General features: G+C 38.1%; 1 protein-coding gene across 7 annotated transcripts in view; it reads right to left on the minus strand.

The window, feature by feature from the left end:
- Positions 1 to 22,814, minus strand: part of NRG1 (neuregulin 1) — a gene marked incomplete at its 5' end in the record, with an annotated part of 1,029,511 nt that overhangs the window by 141,522 nt on the left and 865,175 nt on the right. For all 7 annotated transcript variants that reach the window (XM_082608834.1, XM_082608833.1, XM_082608831.1 and 4 more), the window contains 2 exons: positions 9,480 to 9,601; positions 18,607 to 18,784. In XM_082608834.1, coding sequence (XP_082464960.1) covers positions 9,480 to 9,601; positions 18,607 to 18,784 — 300 coding nt within the window. The remainder of the gene's footprint in view (positions 1 to 9,479; positions 9,602 to 18,606; positions 18,785 to 22,814) is intronic.

The raw sequence follows: 22,814 nt of genomic DNA on the forward strand, positions 1-22,814 counted from the left end.
AAAGGAAGAAAGTACTGCAAGGGGATGATGAAAGCCCAGGCCTCATCCATACAGAGAGCAAGAAACGCAAAAAAAAAAAAAAAGACTATCCAGATAAGTAGTTCTTCTTTTTTGGGCAAAGAGCATGAGATGGGCTGTGACAGAATAATTAGGAAGAATCCCCTGCCCCCACTGGGGTCAGTGAAGAAGAATATATAGCAAACAGGCTGGGGGCTCCTCTTCAGAAAGGAAGACAGAAACAGCAGAACCAAGAAAAATCAAAGCTGGAAAGATCAAAACTGTGGTCAAAATCTTAAAATATTAGATCTTTGGAGAATTACATTTCTGTCCAAACCAAAAGCAAGTCATGCTTCTAGTTGGGATTGATGAAAACCATCAAGTTCTGGTATCAAATGCTACATAAAATTGCCAGTGGTAATCAAGATGGGTGTCTTATCATTTCAGCTACTCAGAGCAGGGCACAGAGCAAGTAGGCAGCTCCCAACTCAAGGAAATGCAGAATTAACCTGTACACTTCCGGATGCACTATTATCATGGGAATTGTGAGGGTACTGTTCAAACTTGGACTTGTTTTCTTACTGCCTTTATGAGAGAATAAAGGATGAATACATTGTCTACTTCTGTATTCATCCAGTCCTTCCGAAAAAGGCTTCAGTTCGTTAGAATCTAATGTTTTCAGTGAGGCATGGGTTTATTGGAGGTGGAGATGCAATGGTGGTTATTATTCAACTTTCACTGTGTGTATGATTATTGTCAAATGATTTACTATTTATTAACCAGGACAAAAAGAGAAGTTGAATCTGTTGTGATATATATACTACGAAAGTTACTAGATCCTACTAAAATCCTAAGTATGTCATATATTACCATTTTATGTTGGAATTAATAGCCTGTTAATCATGGAGTTGGAAATGTTCATGATCAGTATAATCATCTTTAAATATAGTTATGACCACTTAGGGCTTCCATGATAGAACTAGTCTAGTAGGTAAGATGAATTAATTTAAGTGGCAATGTTTCTTCAAGCTGAGAGGCTCTAGGGATAAATGGTTTAGTGGAATTGGAAAAAAAAAAATGGCATGTGAGATTCAGCAGGATGTTTAAGAATAAGCATCAAGTTAAATATGAGTGTATATAAACATCAGAAATATATCTTTAGTAAGACCAGTTTGTGTTTTTTTCTCATGCAATTTAAATATGGATGGTCCTCTCTAATGAAACATTAGGAAGACAAACCATTCAAGGTGCAAGATTATTATCAAGCCACCAGTCACCTACATCGGCTCTTACACCCACTAAAAATGGGATACAGTGAAAAGAATCAGCATGTGAGGGTGTATGATGTCCTTGGGACTTTCACAAGCAGCAGGCATTAAAGAGGATATTCTGAGTTGGTGCTATGGCGTATCTGTTTCTGAAGTGGCTACAACTAGCTTTCTTCTTATGGGCTGTAGAAAATGATACGGTTTTTCTTCGGGGAAAATTTAAACAGATAGAAACATTTCTATCAAAGATTCACAGCATTTGTCTTTCTCTGTGAGTAGCTAGAAGAAGATCCAAGTTTCCAAGCAAGTACCCACATTGGGAGAGATGCTTTCTCATTCTGTTCACGGGACTCATCAATGACACAAGAGCCAGACTGAAGTAAGAAGCTCAGGGTCATAAGAACTAGGCAGGGCTTCCCTGGTGGCGCGGTGGTTGGGAGTCCGCCTGCTGATGCAGGGGACGTGGGTTCATGCCCCGGTTCGGGAGGATCCCACATGCTGCGGAGTGGCTGGGCCCGTGAGCCATGGCCGCTGAGCCTGCGCGTCCGGAGGCTGTGCTCCTGCAACGGGAGAGGCCACAACAGTAAGAAGCCCATGTACTAAAAAAAAAAAAAAAAAAAAAAAAAAAAGAACTGGGCAAAAATCCTCATCCTGGTATGAGTATCAAGACTCTTTTCACATTTATTTTATTTTATGTTTTTCCGGTACATGGGCCTGTCACTGCTGTGGCCTCTCCCGTTGTGGATGTGCAGGCTCCGGACGCGCAGGCCCAGCGGCCATGGCTCACGGGCCCAGCCACTCCGCGGCATGTGGGATCTTCCCGGACCGGGGCACGAACCCATGTCCCCTGCATCGGCAGGCAGACTCTCAACCACTGCGCCACCAGGGAAGCCCTCACATTTATTTTTGACAGACTAAGTAGTCCCCTGTGACCTTCCAAAACAAAACAAAAACCCCAGAATCAGAGCTATTCTATCTTCAGCATAAAAGATCTCAGTGGGAGGAAAGGTTAACCATAACATTTCCTTGTTTCATTGAATGATACATAAAAATACCAGAACAGGAGGTTAGTACAAAAATGTATCTACATGTAGACAACTTAAAATAACCTCCCTTTCTAAAATTAGAGTTTATCCTGGAGACCTTAAAAATATCTTTAATGATTATGGTTCAAATAAAAAACTTTTGAATTATCTTGGGGGTAATACAAGCTCAGAACTTGTATACTTCTATACTAAAAGAATCTTGCTAATAAGAAAAGTTAATCTTTTTGATTAAAACCACTCAGCAAACATTTTTATGTGTTTTGGGTAGAATTCATAGATTGAGAAAACAACCTTTTGTTATAAGGGTGACTGAAAATAATTTTTTTACAATTACAGATTAAAAAAAAATTATCAAGTCCTGAAATCTCCTTGATGTTTATTTAAGCAACACATCTTTCCCCTTAGTAATCTGGTATATTAAATTTGTTAATTTATAAAGGACACCCCCTTCATTACTGCAAATTAATAGGGATTTAGAATCATCAAGAATTGAATACAGCTGAGCAAATTATGCTCAGTAGGCAAGGAAACGTATGGAACATTAGTATATTTGTAATGTTCGAGTGCTTTTTTAATAAACTGGATCTCTTCTCAAGAAAGAGTGGCAGTGTCTGAAAAATAACACCTTCTGGAAAGGAATTTTTCCAATTATTATGTATGCATGGCTTGTTTGAGATTTCATCATGAGCACAATATACTAAACGTAACTATTTAGCAAAATACACATAAACAAATACAAGCATACATATGTCTGTGTGAATTTAAATATCCAATTGTGTGACTCTTTATTATTCTAAAATCACAGGTCATTATTGTGCCTTCAAAAATTGTGATCAAGTCATTTTTGTAAAGATTTAAGATGGGCATACTTATTAGCACTGGTAAAAATGATTCTGAGCATCTGAATTCTTGCTCATAATCAGAGCTTAGTCTTAAGCAACTGTGAAATTAACAAATGGTGTAGAGGCAGGATGGATACCATGCACTGAAAAGACAGCTCTTTTCCACTCATATTACTCTTCCTTATTACACTTCATGGGACTCCTACATAATGTAACATACATGGAGACTGCTATACAAACTATAAAACATATTTTATGTGCTTCTTAGTATAACTATAGGTTGTTCACCAATATCATGGCATTTCTAACAACACTGTCAATGTGGGTTACCCACATGAGCTAATTTTTTAAAGGGCCAATTGATATATTAATCAAATTTTGTGGAAATATTTTTTTCTGCTCATGTAAAATGAAACAGCTATTTTATTGCTAGGAGCCCAATTGCTCCTGTGGGATCTTGGATCTCACTCAAATAATTTTTCTCCTGATTAAAACAAGAAAACCTAGTAGAAGATATGATTGATTAGTTGTATATTCTCCTGTATTAATCTTTTAAAAGACAGCAGTACTTAATTAATTTGAAAACCAGTTACGTCTATTATTCTCTTCCCTAATCTGCTGCCCAGGAGTTTTTATAGAGCTCCTTAGCTAAGAATTAATGACTAAATTAAGGTTTCCTCTATAAAGACCAAGCCAAATAAGATACAAATTAAAATCAACATACAGTGTATGATCTGTGTGAACATGGTGTATGTGGCCTTTTAAACTACTATATTTGAATTCATGAAAGGAATCCACCTGTAATCCATGACGTAACGATGATTGCCTATGAGATCCTGTTTTGTACGAAAACTCAATTGGACTTTGGTAGACTTACATAGTCCCAGAAGTCGTTAGCAGACTGCATAGGTTTATATCTGTCTACTGTATGACAGGTTCTTTTTTCGGGATTAAAAGGCATCGGAAATGACCAAAAACATATAAATTTCTAAAATGCTTAACAAAACAATTAGCTATATGTACATTCTTTTCTAAATGCTTGAAGATATTGGAAATATGGTCATTGTTTCACTCAAGCATATAATGATTCGAGGGGAAATTCACAGTTTTTTCATATTATTTCATTTATACCTAGTTGTTAATCTAAGCAGATCTAAACAATGGATTTCATCGCGGGAAGTTTATAAGATTAGATGGAAGATTTTTATGGTCTGTGCTAATTTTATTCTAATAGTTCTCCGGCTGTCATAATGGGACTAAAAATAGTGTCAAACAGCAAGCTCACCTTGCTAAATTTTTCTTTTTTTCCTAAGGAGAAAAGAAAACACAGTCTCCCATGCATTTTTCCTTCTAACTCCTGCCATCCCTCCTAGAATCTTGTCCTAAAGTATGAACATCTAAGTTCCAAGAAGGCACCTGTGTGAGAATTTAAGTAAATCACAAGAAATCCTTTGCAGAGAACGAAATTAGGATAATTAGCTCACAGCCACATACCAGGATCTTTCATCAAGGCAACCTATATAGAAATTATCAAACTGTAGTTACGTACTTATCGGAGAAATGAGTTAGACCACACAAAATAAACAAAATGACTAATATTTCATAGATAATATAATTAAAATCTCAAGGGGAGTACTACATAATATAATATTTTGGCAACATGTTCTTATTTTTAAGTTTTTTTTTCTAGGACACCCCTCCCCCATACTGGGGGTGGGGGGATTCTTGAGAATTCTACTCTCTCAGCCCAAGTCAATGGTAAATACACATTTAAGAAGAGATGGTTTATCACCCTGATACCAAAACCAGACAAAGATGTCACAAAAAAAGAAAACTACAGGCCAATATCACTAATGAACATAGATGCAAAAATCGTCAACAAAATACTAGCGAACAGAATCCAACAGCACATTAAAAGGATCACACACCATGATCAAGTGGAGTTTATTCCAGGAATGCAAGGATTCTTCAATATATGCAAATCAATCAATGTGATACACCATATTAACAAATTGAAGGAGAAAAACCATATGATCAACTCAATAGAGGCAGAAAAAGCTTTCGACAAAATTCAACACCAATTTATGATAAAAACCCTCCAGAGGGAACTTACCTCAACATAATAAAAGCCATATATGACAAACCCACAGCCAACATCATTCTCAATGGTGAAAAACTGAAACCATTTCCACTAAGATCAGGAACAAGACAAGCTTGCCCACTCTCAACACTCTTATTCAACATAGTTTTGGAAGTTTTAGCCACAGCAATCAGAGAAGAAAAAGAAATAAAAGGAATGCACATTGGAAAAGAAGAAGTAAAACTGTCACTGTTTGCAGATGACATGATAATATACGTAGAGAATCCGAAAGATGCTACCAGAAAACTGCTAGAGCTAATCAATGAATTTGGTAAAGTAGCAGGAGACTAAATTAATGCACAGAAATCTCTTGCATTCCTATACACTAATAATGAAATATCTGAAGGAGAAATTAAGGAAACACTCCCATTAACCATTGCAACAAAAAGAATAAAATACTTAGGGATAAACCTACCTAAGGAGACAAAAAACCTGTATGCAGAAAACTATAAGATACTGATGAAAGAAATTAAAGATGATACAAACAGATGGAGAGATATATCATGTTCTTGGACTGGAAGAATCGATATTGTGAAAATGACTATACTACCCAAAGCAACCTACAGATTCAGTGCAATCCTTATCAAACTACCAATGGCATTTTTCACAGAACTAGAACAAAAAATTTCACAATTTGTCTGGAAACACAAAAGACCCCAAATAGCCAAAGTAATCTTGAGAAAGAAAAACAGAGAGCTGGAGGAATCAGGCTCCCTGACTTCAAACTATACTACAAAGCTACAGTAATCAAGACAGTCAGCTATATACATATAGCTGACTCACTTTGTTATCTAGCAGAAACTAACACAGCATTGTAAAGCAATTATACCCCAATAAAGATGTTTGGAAAAAAAGAAAAGAAGAGATAGTTTGGCTGTGTGGCAGTTTATAACCAGAGTAGAGCGTTTTTCCTCTCTGAAAGCGTGTTTCTGTGCAACCTCTTCCCAGAATCTTGAGGGACAGGGATGTGACAACATGAAGGTAGTGAATTTGAGTCCCCAAGAGCTCAGGACCTGAGCTGAGACTTCTTGGATAACCAGTCTTGATCTGAATATAGCAAATTCATAGACGACAATAGAAGAAGATGAACATCAGAATGATTCCATATTTTCCTCTGGTGGCACTACAACTAATCCCTTGAGGTGTAGGAAGAAAAGAGAGTCTCCCAATATACGGAATGCACCAGCCTTGTCTATCCTGGTGCCTGATGAGTACAGGCTCTGATGAGCTGCACATCTGACCCACTTCCTCTGAAAAGAGAGGGTGTTTCTAGGCAGCCACGTTTCTGGCTTCACTCTCCTGGGTGAGCCCATGGTGGGGACCTGATTAGAATACATTGATGATTTGTAAGCTCTCTGGACCTTTTGATGTGGTCTGGCATAGTCAGCTCTGCCAGTCAGATTCTTGCTATGGGGAATTTGATTTACGAACTGAGGAAACAATCACACAGTAGGAGTCAAAACTGAAAGGATGCCTTCAAAGGAGCCATGAAGAAGAATATGGCCAAATGGAATCATAAGCAGGTCAAAGTTTGGAATTATAAAGAAGCATATTTGATAGGCTTCCCTGGTGGCGCAGTGGTTGAGGGTCTGCCTGCCGATGCAGAGGACGCGGGTTCGTGCCCGGGTCCGGGAAGATCCCACATGCCGCAGAGCGGCTGGGCCCGTGAGCCATGGCCGCTGAGCCTGTGCATCCGGAGCCTGTGCTCCACAACAGGAGAGGCCACAACAGTTAGAGGCCCGCGTACCGCAAAAAAAAAAAAAAAAAAAAAAAAAAAAGGAGCATATTTGAAAGCAGGAGAGATTAGAAAATCTAAGAAACAGAAGATTCAAGAACATATCTGAGGGACATGAAGAACAGACTTGAGAGAAAAGCCATAAATTCCTGGTGTTTAAACTCATAGATACACCCTGGGTACCATTTTCTGCTCGAGTCCCAGTTCTAATGGAGTTTCTAGTTCTTCCCAATGGAATCCCCCTCCCTCGATGCTTCACACCAGTTTTTCAGTTTTCGTTCTTCACAAACCAAGGAATCGACCTTAAACGTTCACAAACAGAGTCTGGTATAGAGTAAACTATACTGGACCGGGAATTAAATAATTTAAGACACATCCTAAGTCTCCATTTCTTTTTCAATACAATGAGAGGGCTGGATAAGGATGAACTAGTCCTAACATTCTAAGAAGAAAATAAAAACAACCGCCTTATACTGTAATTGACATTCTTTGTTCTCCTCCTCCAGATGCTTTCAATAAGCCAATAGGAACCCAGTCCTTAAGGAATTTTAGTTGGTTGTTTAAGAATGACTTCCTTACAGTACTCCGTGAACTTCTCTTTATTCTTGTCAGGTAAAAAAGAACACCCCTACCTTCATTTCTCTACACTTTATAATTGGTCCATACTACATTCAAATTCAAGACCAATTCTTGAATGAATTAATATGGAAAAATAAGTTGGATGTCTCTCCTATGAAAGAAATGTGAAAAGCCATATTATCAAAACTTCAGCACCCTGAAATTAATTTTTAAATTCTATTAATTAATTATTTAATTCTATTTTCCTGGGACTTAACAGTATGCATAACTACACAAATCTAATCGTGTCCAAATCATAATTCAATAGCCTTTACCACGAGGACACAGATTGAACCAAACAAGCAACTGACAAACTGAGAACAAGCTATTGAACACGGTATAATAGAAAGAAAAGAATAAGCCACTGAAATTTTAAATTTGTGTTTCAAGTTGCATCCCATAAAATTCCAAGTGGGGAAAAATAACACGAGCAAAACTCTATTGCTTAACCTGTGCTGATTAAAAAGTAAAGCGATGTTATGTTTACTCATATAAATTTTAAATGGTAAATGATAAACACGACCCCTAACGATAGTAAGGGAATCCACTTTTCACTGTTGTCCTTCCTTCTCTGTGGAGGGAGGTATTTAAAATGAAAGTAATGAAGTCTGATTACACTGCAATAGGGCAGTTCATTGGGAAGTCCACAGAAGGCTTAGGAATTAACCTGGATTTTCCCAACCCTGTTCCATATTTGTATCTCACTCCATTCTCCTTATCCTGTTAAGTCAACTGATATAAACAAATCAGTCTCCTAAGGAGTTAACCCCTAAAGTTACTTTTACTCTTCCCTTGCTGGCTTCGCAATTTTATCTTATCACTTTAAGAGATCAGGCCTTTGCAGTGGACATTCTTTCTCAGCACCTGCCTAGAAGCGGTGCAGTTAGGCTTTGTTTTATAACAGATGACAGGGCTTGTGAAGGCAGCTGTTCAGTGCCATAACTCAAAACAGCACCAAAGGTTTTGAAGCAGCGTTTTATTGTTTCAAGAGATTTAGATGCTCACTGCTAGCTCATCATCAGCTCCTAAAGATGACTCCATCAAGCTGTGCAGTGTTAGGGGATCAGGAACAGACAGCCACCAGCTGTGGGGCTTTGCCCTTCCTCAGGTAACTCAGAGAGGTGGTCGGAAGATAGGGGCACCTTCTGCCTCCAACTCATTCGTTTGTTTAACAAACATCCCCTGACACTGCCCTCAGAGAAACAGAAGCTGAAGCCTATACATAGTAAAAAAGGCTTTGCCTCTAAGACTCTCTTACAGGCCTAAAACAACCTGATAGGCCTAACTTTCTACTACCTAGAGCCAGATGTATATAAGAACATAAAACCTGCCAGGACTACGTCAGGATTGTATTCTGTTTACACACACATGTGCACACACACACACACACTGAACATATATTCATACATAATACACATATGTATGTAAATATATACAATGTACATATATTCTGTATATACATATGTATCTGTACATAAATTATATGTATACACATATTCTGGTTTGATAGAGCAAAAAACTTACCTGCTTTCCCTGACTAACTTAAAGTGGAGGTATAATCTCTTTCTTTTAGCAAACCATCCTGTCTCTGCTATTCATGATGCTATTCAAATCCTTTTTTAAAAAAATCTATGTATGTTTCAGGTCTATTTCACGTCATGAGTAAAGAGCCTTATGGAGGACCCATAAGACACTTGAAATGCATGGTTTTCCCTCCACGATTTTTGTTTGTTCACAATGAGACTTAACACACCGATGTATCACAAGTCTTACCACATACCTTGATGACTCCTCTCAGAGACTGGGAAATAGCACATAGTAGGTGTCTCTTACCATTTGCATCCACGATGGTGATATTGGCAGAAGCACTGTCGTTTCCTAATTTGCTGATCACTTTGCACATATATTCTCCAGAATCAGCCAGTGATGCTTTGTTAATGCGAAGTTCTGACTTCCTGTAAGACCAGGACCAAAGCCGTTGTAAGTATATTTCACAGAAATACAATGACCATCAAAATAAAGCCTCTGTAGTTTCAGAGTTCTCAAACTCCCCCTTCCCACTCTACACACACCATATTAAAACACAACTGACTAGTACACAGATATGTGATTTTACCAAAAGTGAGATACATCTCATTTAAATTATACCCTGGACATAGCCTTAATTTTATCACCCAGCTCAGCAATTTAAACAAATTCTTTTCTAATTTTTCTTTTTATTCCTCTAGCTCCACCACTAACCACATTAGGCCTCAGAATTTTTTTTCACCCAAATGATAAATTTTTTCCTCTCTGTATCTCAATGTCACCAGCCACTAGGGTTAAGGAAGATAAAAATGTGTAAAGCCATTTCTTATAAATCTGGTAAGGACAGACAGTTACTGAAGGCTAGACTAGATTAAAATGCTCTGCACTTCTTTTCCCAGCAGAGTGACATCAGGAATTATGTTACTTTTTTTTTTTTTTTTAATTTTTATTTATTTATTTATTTATTTATGGCTGTGTTGGGTCTTCGTTTCTGTGTGAGGGCTTTCTCTAGTTGCGGCAAGTGGGGGCCACTCCTCATCGCGGTGCACGGGCCTCTCACTATCGCAGCCTCTCGTTGCGGAGCACAGGCTCCAGACGCGCAGGCTCAGTATTTGTGGTTCACGGGGCTAGTTGCTCCGTGGCATGTGGGATCTTCCCAGACCAGGGCTCGAACCCCTGTCCCCTGCATTGGCAGGCAGACTCCCAACCACTGCGCCACCAGGGAAGCCCCAGGAATTATGTTACTTTTGAATGGAGAGGATTTGTCACTTCCAAAAGAAAGGGAATTTGTCATTCTTTAAAAAGATTCTCGTTGCTGGGAGCACAGTGCCACACAAATGGTTCTTAATATTGAGATAAATATTCACGCAACAATAGCACTCACCTTTTTAAAACTACGTATTAAATCCATCGTTGGCACTCGTTTTGAGCGTGGGCAGCACTGTGATTTGCACCTGTCTCTACGCTTTACTATTGCACATAGCCTATAATTTAAGCAGTCTCTATGATTTAAAAACTCAGGCCTATTGGGATGGGCACAGCATTTATTAAAGCCTTCTGATAGCTAGTGGGAACCTGCTGTATAGCACAGAGAGCTCAGCTCTGTGCTCTGTGACGACCTAGATGCGTGGGATGAGGGGGGAGGGACGTCCAACAGGGAAGGGATATATGTACACATACAGGTGATTCACCTCGTTGTACAGCAGAACACAACACAACATTGTAAAGCAACTGCACTCCAGTAAAACATTAAAAAAAACAACAACACAGTGTCCTTGTATACAGGAGCCTGGTACTGACTGCCTGGGTTCTTGAGAGGAGGACATCAGGGAGAAAAGGCAGGACGCAAAGACAGCAACTCAGAATTATATGCAAACCTCCCGTAAACTACACCTTCCTAATTTGTAAGTGAATTTTCCGGTCTTCTTGTCAGATAATATTATTAATCAAATTGGATCAATTGTTCAAAATTTAATTTCTACTCTTCTCTTCCAGTCTACTGAATTGAACCACCCCTACCTGCCTTCTATGTTGGTACTTTTGCTTATTACTTCTTTTTCCTAGAATGGAGGCCCCATATTTCTACCCATCAAGATATGAGCTGATCTTTAAGGACCACCTCTGAGCCAGTTCCTTCATCAAGCCTTTCATGACCCTGTACCTGGAGCTGCTCTTTTTTTTTTTTTTTTTTTCTAAATTCTGCCAGCCTTGAGTACCTCTCTCATGAGAATCTTCTTAAAGAAACATGATCATCAAACTTACAGTTAACATTAATTTACAGTTAATCTTAGAGGGATAGTTCTTAAAATCAAAATTCTCCTAAAAGACCTGGGCACTGTTTACTGGAATACTATTCCAAGGAATGTAAATAAATGCTATGCTTAAAAGAGAAAGAGAAAGAGAACAAGGGGAAAAAATGTAATTTTCTATGCTGAAGTAAGTGTTGCATTAAACAAACTTAGAGTTCTTTACAACCTACCTCTTAAGTCATTTTATGCAAAGAGTTACAGTGAATTTCTAAGGCAGGCATGACAAGTGACTAAGGAATCCTTTCTGTAGAGACACCCTTGGGAATTCTATGACTGAGCATCAATGGGCCAAGACCAAGAATCAATTTAATCAAGCTAAGCATAACAAATACACTCAGGTTCAAAAATCAGTAGCAGAAATACAGCCTGGGAGGGATGAGCCTTGACAACAATATATACAGAAAAAAAGGATTTCAATTAGCTACGCGTTTAACATTACTCCATTGTAAACAACTATTTAAAAAAGAAGAAAAAGGAAATGTATGCACTGTTTGGCCAAATTAATATTAAAAGAGCACAAATCAAATTGGATACAAGTCTCAATACACTGCTCACAGGATGAATCACATCTAGAGTATTGCATTATGTTTCAAAGTGGTATTTGATTTAAAAAAATATCAATAGCTAGAGGAGTTTAGAAGAGGGTGATCAGAATTGAATAGGGCCTAGAAATCTTTTTTTTTTTTTTTTGCGGTACGCGGGCCTCTCACTGTTGTGGCCTCTCCCGTTGCGGAGCACAGGCTCCGGATGCGCAGGCTCAGCGGCCATGGCTCACGGGCCCAGCCGCTCCACGGCATGTGGGATCTTCCCGGACCGGGGCACGAACCAGTGTCCCCTGCATCGGCAGGCGGACTCTCAACCACTGCACCACCAGGGAAGCCCTAGAAATCTTACCACTAGAGAAGATGCTATTAAAGAAACAGAGGTTCCACTGGCAGGTAGCTATGAATAAGATATATTTAAATACATTTCACCGTTGTATGAAATGTATTTAATTATTTGGTGAAGGAAATTATTTGGTGAAGTTCTTAAAGGTAGAATGGTGTCTTACAGGAAAAAGAAGGCACATTTTGGATGATATATAAGGAAGAACCTTTTGAGCGCCCAAAAATGGATAGGGTGTCGTGTGAAAGAGTTAGGTTTTCTCTTGGGAAAGATTCAAGTCTGGATAGCCTCCTGTCAAGCAATTCCTAACAAGAATATCTCTAGGCAGAGAAAGATTAAATTAGATCAGTGGTTTCATTCAGTTTTGAAAAAACAAACCCTGTTTTAAAATGAAAGCTTAAATGAGACATGCATATTTAAAAATATTATGAAGGGAGAAAGTGTTTATGTCAGAAAGGTTGGCAACCCTTTTTGCAGTTTAATGGAAACTCAAAATTCTCCAGGGACATGAAGGGCCCCTTTGAACTCTAATGATACATTTAACTATGAGATTCTTCAATCCTTGGGTCTTACAGCAGGAATGGGAAATAGTGAGAGAGTAGAAATAGACAAACCTTCTTAAAAATTATACACTGCAACAATTCGGGGCTTTAATAAGTATGGTTATAATAGTCTTATTTTACTGTCTTCAATAGGCTACCATATCTTGCCTAAAAGAAGAAAGTTAACTTGGAAGAATTAATGAACGCCCTTCCAATCACAAAATTAACTTTTTGCTCTTTAATTGATGAGTTACCTGGGGATCTGGGAGGGGTGAACATTTTGGCGGATCTTCATTTCTAAAAGTTTTAAAACAGTTAATTCATGTAACATGTTTAAAAAGATGCTTGAAATAGAGTAAGCTCCAAATAAGTGTTGGCTATTATTATAATTACATTCTACGTTCCTGCAATTTTAAGATTTTCATAATAAGCATGCATTGGTTTGGAATAAGAAAAAAATAAAACAATGTAACAATAAATTAATACAAATAATTATAAATATTAATTTCTTTTTCTTTTTTTATATCAAAATGCAAACTGTGTTCTTCTAATGAGTGCTCACTGACAAGGTAGATTCAAGGCTCCCTTAGCTACTAACTCGTTTTTCTTACTTAACTTGATTCTTCCACCATGTTTTACAGGCTAAGGCAACTTAAATGCATATAGAACTGATCACCTCAGTTTATAAAATTCCATTCCTCTGATCTCTAAGGAATCATATGAACTTGCGTGTGTGTGTGTTCAACACAGCTTTCAGATACTGTTGAATTGCCTATGATGAGAAGGGTAAAGAAGAGAGAGAGGGATTTCATAGTGCAAACTAGAGAATGTCACTTGCCATCTGGTTCTACCAGAATGAAGTCACTTGCCACTGCAGCAACTGTGAAACTCTACAGAACCAGGCACTGCATAAAATGCCTCACATAAACGCTATGAAACAGGCACTGTGTATTCCCGTTTTATACCCAAAGAATTTGAGATTTTCCTACATATAAAGTTAAAATGACATGTCAGAGCGACTCAACTAATAAAAGAAGGGGATGTGTAGAAACCTTTTCTATTATAGAGTCCAAAAAACCTGAAACAATTGATAACAGGAGAAATAATTCCTTAAAAAATTTTGTTAACTTGACCAAATCAATTAGAATCGATTTTAAACAAAATTAAGATGTGTAAGAACAGGGAATTCTCTGGTGGTCCACTGGTTAGGACTTCGTGCTTTCACTGCCGAGGGCCTGGGCTCGACCCCTGGTCAGGGAACTAAGATCCCACAAGACGTGTGGCACAGCCAAAAAAAAAAAAAAAAAAAAAGTGAGAACAGAAACGAAGAGCTGATACAAAATTAAGGGCATCCAAAAGTGTGCGCCAGACACAAACAACAGGAAGTCAGACTTTAATAAGGCTGATGTAGGACAGGTATGCAAATGAGGCCAACTGGATGACCCCCAAATATGATCTGTCACACACCAAGCTCTTGAACCAGTTTTCTTGATCAAAATGGTCCACCAGGCAAAGGAAATGAGAACAAGGGGATAAGCAGACACTTAAGACCAGGGCAGTTTCCATTTCTTTTCATTGGTCCCACACATCACTTAGCCAAATAAAATAAACAAAGGCTCGCACGTGAATGCAAAATCATAGGAAGAACACATAGGAATGTCCTTTATTAGTAGGAGCAGGGGCCGAAGGTGGGTAAGACTTTACAAAATAATAGCAATTCCCTATTGGTATAAAATCTTTTCATAACACTAAGGGATTAAAAGGAAATTCTGGCTGCTACGAACAATCTAGATTGTAAAATGTGAAAAAGAAACGTAGATGAAGGACTGGAAGAGGGTCAGTGTTTTACTTTAAATAAAGAGAATGCCAGGGAAATCCTAAACCTCACACTAAAATTCACCTCTGCTTGTGATCACAGTTTAAGATAAAGCTTATCCCTTCTTGGCCTGCTGGCTAAGGGCAAATGTAGTAAGATAAAGTTAAGTCAAGTAAGCAAGAAACCACTGCAAACCACTGACATTTTGAACATCTTCGTAATGAAGAATTATGAGTCATGTAGATGAAGCTGACAAACAAGAATGTCTTTTATTGAAGACTTTACCCTAAGCCTGAACATGCCCCTTGCCTGAAGTCGTGATTTTACTGGATACTACAGCAAAATCACAAGTAGTTGTGAAAAGACAAAAGACATAGATTCAGATCAACTTCAAGTCCAAGTGTTACCATTCATTAACATTATATCTACAGGAAGAAACCTAATGGCCTTTATTCTCGGGATATTAACTTTTTAATGGGTATAATAACAATAGCATTCATTCTCTTATATTTCTAATTTGAAAAACTAGAGGATCTTGCAAATGTTAATTAAATTTAGATTCAGTTTGGTCCTTTAAAACAGGTGACAGCACTAATGTTTTTTTTAAAGATACAACTTCAGAAATGACCGAATACCCAATTCTGAAACCGAATAAGCTGGTCACTTATCCGTAGCTGTCCACTTTACACAAAGTATCTTATTTTTCAGAGGATCAAATAGGCTCAATGCTTTGCCAAGAGTAATTTACAGCCACATTACTTGAATAAAAGTCTTTCTTGTTCCCACTTAATTCTTTCCAGCAAGGCTATTGTTTAAAAGAAGTAATTTCTGAATATCGGCCTTTCCGGGATAATGGGATTTTATTAATATGTAGACAGTGCTCTTAGCTGTCTGGGCCTATGAAGCCAATATGAAAATGCTTTTCTGAATAGCAATGACACTTTTATATGTCATCCAAGCCATGCAACAGATTAGCTCTTTACCTATACATGTTCGCTTTCAAAACCACATTCATTCCGGGCAACTCACTTTTTCGGTTGTTCCTTTTTGCCCTCTTATTTACCCAACCTCATTAGCCTCTCTCCAGGCATCCTCACCTAGAATACCTGCAGTCTGCAGCTGCTTTGTTCTGTTCCTTCAGTCTAGATAATCCTCTCCTCCCTCTCTTCTTCCTCCCCTCTTTCTAGGAAGCCTCCACAGTCCTGGACTGGGTCCTCCCCCCCGCCCATGTGAGCTTCGTTCTACAGCATTCCGTGATCATCACTATCGTTGAATTTACGACTGAGTATTACAACTGCTTACATTTCCCTCCCCTCTTGAGACCAATACTCTGAGAGCAGAGAGCACTTCTTCATCTCTGTGGACCCAGAATCTAGTCCAGGGCTGACATGCAGCATCTGTCCAATAAAGGGCAAAATTTCCCATCCACTCCCCCACTGGCCCAACCCAACTGGCCTCTTTATTGCCCTGTGAACAGAACCTGCTACTGACTGTGGTTTCTGCTCTTCTCTATAAGCACCCACCCTACCGCACCCATCCAGCTAGAGGGATTCTCTGTCTTCAGCAGAGTCAAATCCACCACCTCACAGTGGCTCCTGAATCTCTTCGGGTCTCCCACACTTCCCAACTCCCATGGCACTTAGCATCAGTAACCTACAATTCAGTGTTTAGTTTTATTGTCTGATATGAAGTGCCAGATATTTCATCTCCCTAATTCAATCTGGACTTACCATAAAGCAGAATTTACCTCAATGTAACGAATCCATTTTTTAGATCACTATTTGTAAACAGATGGGCTGCTTAAAAATCTTGACGCTCCCTAGCCCTAGCAGGGTTTCAGCACTTGATCGCTGGAACTCCTATGTTTTATATAAGGCTGAACTGGATAATCTCTCTACAATCTTATGACCCCCTGAGTGCAAAGATAACACCTAGGATTCTTCCGTTTCTCCACATTCCTAGCATTCGCGGGCACTTACTTATTTTTGCTATTATATGACAGCCACATAGAAATGAATGAGACATGACCCTGCATGTGCAGATAACTGAGTTTCTTACTAACTTGGCTAATTGATGAAAAGCAAAACAGACACTAAAAGCGATCTAAAAGTATTTTTTGCTGTTGTGAAACTTCTCTAGAAGAATCAGGCTTATTTTTTCAATTCGTTCACTCTATCTCCTCCCCTCCCCACATGGACACATGTTATTAAACGTGTCTGCTTTCCATTTTTAAAGAAGGAATGAGGCATTAAGGAATCCAAGAAATAGATTTGTGTTCCAGCTTAGTCACAACTAGTTGGGTGACTCAAGGCAAGACAACACTTTTTTGACCCTTGATCACTTAATCTGCAAAATTAGAGAGTCACATGTGCAGTAAACTGTCCTTACTACCTAGGGGAATGTTGTAAAAAACAAACAAATAAGATTATGCATAAAAATACCCTGTCACTTTACAGCATTATTTTTTGCATCTTTTAAGTGCCACCTGCTACAGAAAGTGATATTGCCTTCATGCTGTACTCTTCTTCCAATTCGAGAGATTATACTGACACAATCAATAACAAGGATAAGCAGCGTAGTTACTAAAACCATGGAAACTAGAAAAATATCCCTAATTATGGCTATTACAGTCATTAAACACTTCAAGATTAAATTAAATTTCCATTATAATCACTTCATTTGCTCTTGCTCATGCAAGAGTATGTGACTTTTTGGTAGATGTCCTATAAAATTAAAGTCCAGGCAGAGAGTCTTTCACTGCTGCTTCTGTTATCATAGTTGGGATTTCACTGGAATCCTCTGAAGTAGAGAAAATGTAATCTTGGAGCTTGGAGCCACTATGATACATGTCACATTGATTAAAGGACTGTTCACAAGCAAAAATCCAAGATATTTAGCTCTTCCATAATTTCAAAATGTAGTTTGATATTAGAAGAAAAATTTCTTAAATAAGGAGAAAAATAAAAATGAAGAGTGTAGGAATAATAAAAGACCACCATTTTAGAGTACGTATAGAACATACCTACCAAGATGTTATAGGGAACATCACATGAAGCCTTCCCAAATATGGATCTCCTCAAGGAGGGCAGGAAAATTTAAGCTTCTTGCTACCCAGGATTACTGGATGTTTTAATCTGCTCTAATGGTGATATGGTTTAATAGAATTGTCAGTTAAACATTCTTCTTAGGTATTTTATGTACTAAACTTTTACTTGAAAATAGTTCAAAAGCGACTGATTACATTCTAACTCTTTCCATAAATCTAGGTATTTATTGATCTTTATAACAAAGTCAGGATTTTGATTGTGCAAGGCACTGGTACTCTAAATGGGATTTTAGGATCTCACCTATTACTTAGTATTACAACAGCTGCTATTTTTTTTTTTTTTTTTTGGCAGTACGCGGGCCTCTCACTGTTGTGGCCTCTCCCGTTGCGGAGCACAGGCTCCGGATGCGCAGGCTCAGCGGCCATGGCTCACAGGCCCAGCCACTCCACGGCATGTGGGATCTTCCCGGACCGGGGCATGAACCCATGTCCCCTGCATCGGCAGGCGGACTCTCAACCACTGCACCACCACGGAAGCCCAACAGCTGCTATTAATACGACCTTCCCTCATCCCTTCTATTTCCACCCACACCCCACACTTCTTTCCACATCCATCCTTTCCTTTCTTCATCCACAAGTTGTAAGAATCAGAAACTTTAAATTCTTTCCTATATAATGACACAATTTCTGGCCACCATATAGTGAAAAATCTTTTCACTTATTATATGTCGTGTTTTTTGATGGTGTACTTATTTGCTAGGCTGTTTGTAACTTTTATATCTTACATCATTGTATTGCTAGGCATTGCCCCTGCTGTGATATGCATGATACTCACCCTGGCCTTTTTTGTATCTTGATGTTTTGTGGTTTGTTCTTTCGGTTTAATTCATTCCCATTCTTGAACCATCTGAATTTGAGAGAGGAGTATTCAGAACTGGTCTCGCACCGAAGCACTAGTTTTGAACCTGCTGCAGACTCCTGACTTTTCATCTCTTTCAATCGGGGAGGCAAGGCTAAAAAAGAAAAGAGAAGGAAAAAAAGTTCCAATCACCTGGTAATCTTTCCAAGAGAAACATACTAATTTTGGTAAGCTTGATCAAGAAACCATTCCCAAAGGCTTTACTAACTGAGAGAGAAAAGAAAAAGGGGAGGGGGGGTGTCAACCAAAATGTATCTCAACTTAGAGAAGAATAAAATGCTCACATAAAATATATTCAGGGGGAAAAAGAAAAGAGAACTAAGGTAATGAAATTATTCTTTAAAACATACTCACAGATATAGAGAACAAACTAGTGGTTACCAGTGGGGAGAGGGAAGCAGAGAGGGGCAATATAAGCGTAGGGGATTAAGAGGTACAAACTACTATGTAGAAGATAAGCTACAAGAATATATTGTACAACACAGGGAATATAGCCAATATTTTAAATTAACTACAAATGGAGTATAACCTTCAAAACTGTGAATCACTATATTGTACACCTGTAACATATAATATTGTACATCAACACTACTCCAATAAAAAATCATTCTTTAAAAAATTCCCAAAATTTATACATACATATATTTTATATATATATATATTTTTTTTTTCAAGATAGTAATTTCCTCAATCTTTACATTCTCTGATACCATTAAAAATCCTGAACACTGGTCATTTCAAAGAATCAAAATCCTAGGCTAAAAAAGAATATGTAACTGGGCCATTATTTCTAAAGCACATTCATATCCCAGATGACAATTTATCTTCATCACAGTTCTGTGAATAGGTACAGCAGGTAACATACCCATTTTTTAGATGGGAAGTTTATTTTCAAAGACAGGTAAGTATCTCTTGTCCATGGTTATAACATTCTGGAGAGTCAGACTATCCTATCACCAGAAGTAGCCCAAAGAACAAAGAGGACTCATAAATCTTAACAATGTTCACTTCTTCAAGACAGAAATTCTTTGGTGACATCACTCTTTTACTGGACCTACAGTTACAGTTCCACAAACAAAGAATGACCATTCCAGAAGGCCACTACACTCTTGTCAAGTTATCAGTTTGATTGGATTTCACCCTTCTAAACCTTCTCAACAGAGACTTAAATTGTGCATTAATTTGTAGGACACTTTACATTAAACACATATACCACTCCTACTTTAAGCAAGACTGCTTCAAAGAATATCTATTCTCTACTGAAATATTTATGGATAAAATGTTATAATATCTGAGATTTACTTCAACATGAAATGGTAGCGGGGAATGGGTAGGCATAAAAATGAAAAAAACTTTCCCAAGAAGCTGATCATTGTAGAAGTTAGGCAATAGGTAGAAACAGGGATTTGTTGTACATTTCTATACAGTATGTCTGATTTTTTCATAATAAAACAGTTTAAAAAATAAAAGCATAACAAATGGATTCTCCTCTACACACAAAATTTCACTTACTAATCAACACACTTACTAATCAAAATTTCACTTACTAATCTTAGAAAAGCCAACTACAAAGTCTACTTCTGCCCCAGTTCAAGCCTTAATGGGAAGTTAATTCCTCAAACTCACCAAAGGAGACTGCACCTCCTGGATCCAGTGAGCAATTATTCACTGCGTATAGCCTCAAGGCTCCAAGGACAGAAGTCAGAGCCACGTTAGACACCAACAGGAAATGGATTACCTTTCCTACCCCGGGTAGTTTTGTTTTTCTACAAGTCTGCCCTTACCAAGAAAATCCTCCCAAAATGTCAGGAATGAGCATACAAAATTTCCAGTAAAGTACAGCAAAAAGTATTTGAACGTGTGGCTTCTCTGTAGTATTCCTACAATTACGTGTCCCTCTTGTTACTTATTTGGAGAGGAGGCGGAGAAGCAGGCACCAAATATGGAGACACAGCAGCGAGTTAGGAAACGTATTTCAGCTGTTCTTAGCCTTTGATACCTGATGATTTTCTCTGGTTTTTTTTTTTTTTTTCTGACAGCTTGAAAATAAGATTTACTTCCTGAAGAGCTTTTCTAGGAGTCTTCCTTTTAAGATACGGTCTGTGAATCTCTGTTTCGGAGGTTTTAAAAAACACTAAATTCTCATGTATCTGGAATAGTATTTGTATATTCCTATTAACGCCTTAAGATCATTTTCAATTTTGTAAACCTGGTGAAGGGTTTTAAAGAAACAAATCTGCTGGCGTTAAGTGGCACCAAAAACTGGTTTACATATATTAAGAAAAATAAAACACCTCATTTTTTCAATGTACAGATGAAAAGAACTAGTTTGAATTTTTTTGTTGTTTTCACTTAATTTTGTGTTTAACTTGGCACCCAACCCAGACTCTCAAGCTTTCTTCCCTGTGTCTATGCAAAACGTTCTAAACACAATATTTCAGATATCCTTAACTCTCAATAAGTACCATGTTCCCTCACTCACCACTCCATTCATTTGCTTATCAATACAGCCTGAATACAGATCTACTGGATATTGTTTTCTTGTTTGAAATCTTCATGCAATTTGTTTGCATCTCTTTTTACTTTCTTTTCTCTTATTCTGTTCCCCCCTCCCTTTCACTCACCTCTCCTTCCCTTTACCCTCCTGTCTTCATGTATTTATTTATTTCTTATTTATTTATTTATTTATTATTTCTTTATTAAGAGTCTTGATTTCAAATGTGAGGAACCAATCGGACACATTCAAATTGAGGGATATTCTACAAAAACAACTGGTCTAGGCTTCAAAAATGCCAATGTCACGAATGATAAAAGACTGTGAAACTGATCTAGATTAAAGGAAACTTTGACAAATAAATGCAATGTGTAGCGATTGATTGGACCTTGGTTTAGGGGAAAAATAGGGGAAAAAATCGGGGAAATCTGAATAAAGGTATTGTAACAAAATTAAATTTCTCAAGTGTGATAACTGCATTGTGGTCATGCAGAAGAATGCCCTTGTTCTCAGGCAGTATCTGCTGAAGTATTTAGAGGTGAAATGTCATCATGTCTACAACTAAATTTCACATGATTCAGCAAACAAGGAAATGCATGCATAAAGAAAGGAAGGAAGGAAGGAAGAAAGAAAGGAAAAAAGGAGTCGTGGTTTCTCTTAGTTTTTCTGCCTTTTCCATCTGGTCTTTCTGCCATTGAAAAAAGCCTCAGGATTTCATTAAGTACTTTTAAAGACTATATCCTCCATTTAAATTCTGTGAGTGGTATGGCACTGAAATCCTCATATGTTCAACCTGATAACCATGACTTTGGGGCTCCAACCCCCCTTTGGTGCAAGGAAAATAATCCCTCATCTGGCAGATCAACGCATCCATCCTTTCCTTTGGGGGTTCTTGTGCAAAGACCAGTACATCTTTTGCCCTTAAGAGATGATCTATGACGTAACGAGGCACAGACCTTCAGATACAAGGTCTTTCTTAGCTAAAACATCCACTCCTTAAGCTGACCCTGTTGTACAAACATTTCTTGATGTTTGGGATTTGGATATACCTCTATTGACTAGCCTGAGCTTCTCACGTGCATGCAGTCTCAAGACTGTCACAAGCGCAGAAGCTCCCGGCTACTCTGACTTCGCCTCCTTAGAAGTCCACTTGTCATAATGTCCCTGCATGTCTTCAGGGGAAATCACCTATGACATGAGGATACCCAGCTTTTCAGAGAACAGCTGTTTTAAGGTGTTAACTCAAAATTCTCCGTAAATGGAGAAACAAATCTGTGACCCACCAACCCAGCCACATGACTGCACTGTTGGCGGCTCATGGGTGTTCTGCGGTCAGTGGTACCTTCTAGAAAAGTACCATAAAAATTCCTCACTCACTCCAGGTGAAGCCCAAATGCACGCATCCTATAGACTGGGCAACAACATAAATTCTTCTTTGTCCTCTCATATAACCATCCTAACAGAATAGCCCTGGGTATTTCACAGACTTGATAAAAATACAAACTAATATTGAGCACATATGGTCTGTGTGTTTTTTCTCCTCTAGTCATAGTGAGACAATTTTCAATAGAGTAAATTTTCTTCCATTAGATTACAAAATAATAACTATATGTTACTAGAATATATTTTC

This window comes from Mesoplodon mirus, assembly GCF_964341445.2.
Source record: "Mesoplodon mirus genome assembly, chromosome: 20".
Lineage (NCBI taxonomy): Eukaryota > Metazoa > Chordata > Mammalia > Artiodactyla > Ziphiidae > Mesoplodon > Mesoplodon mirus.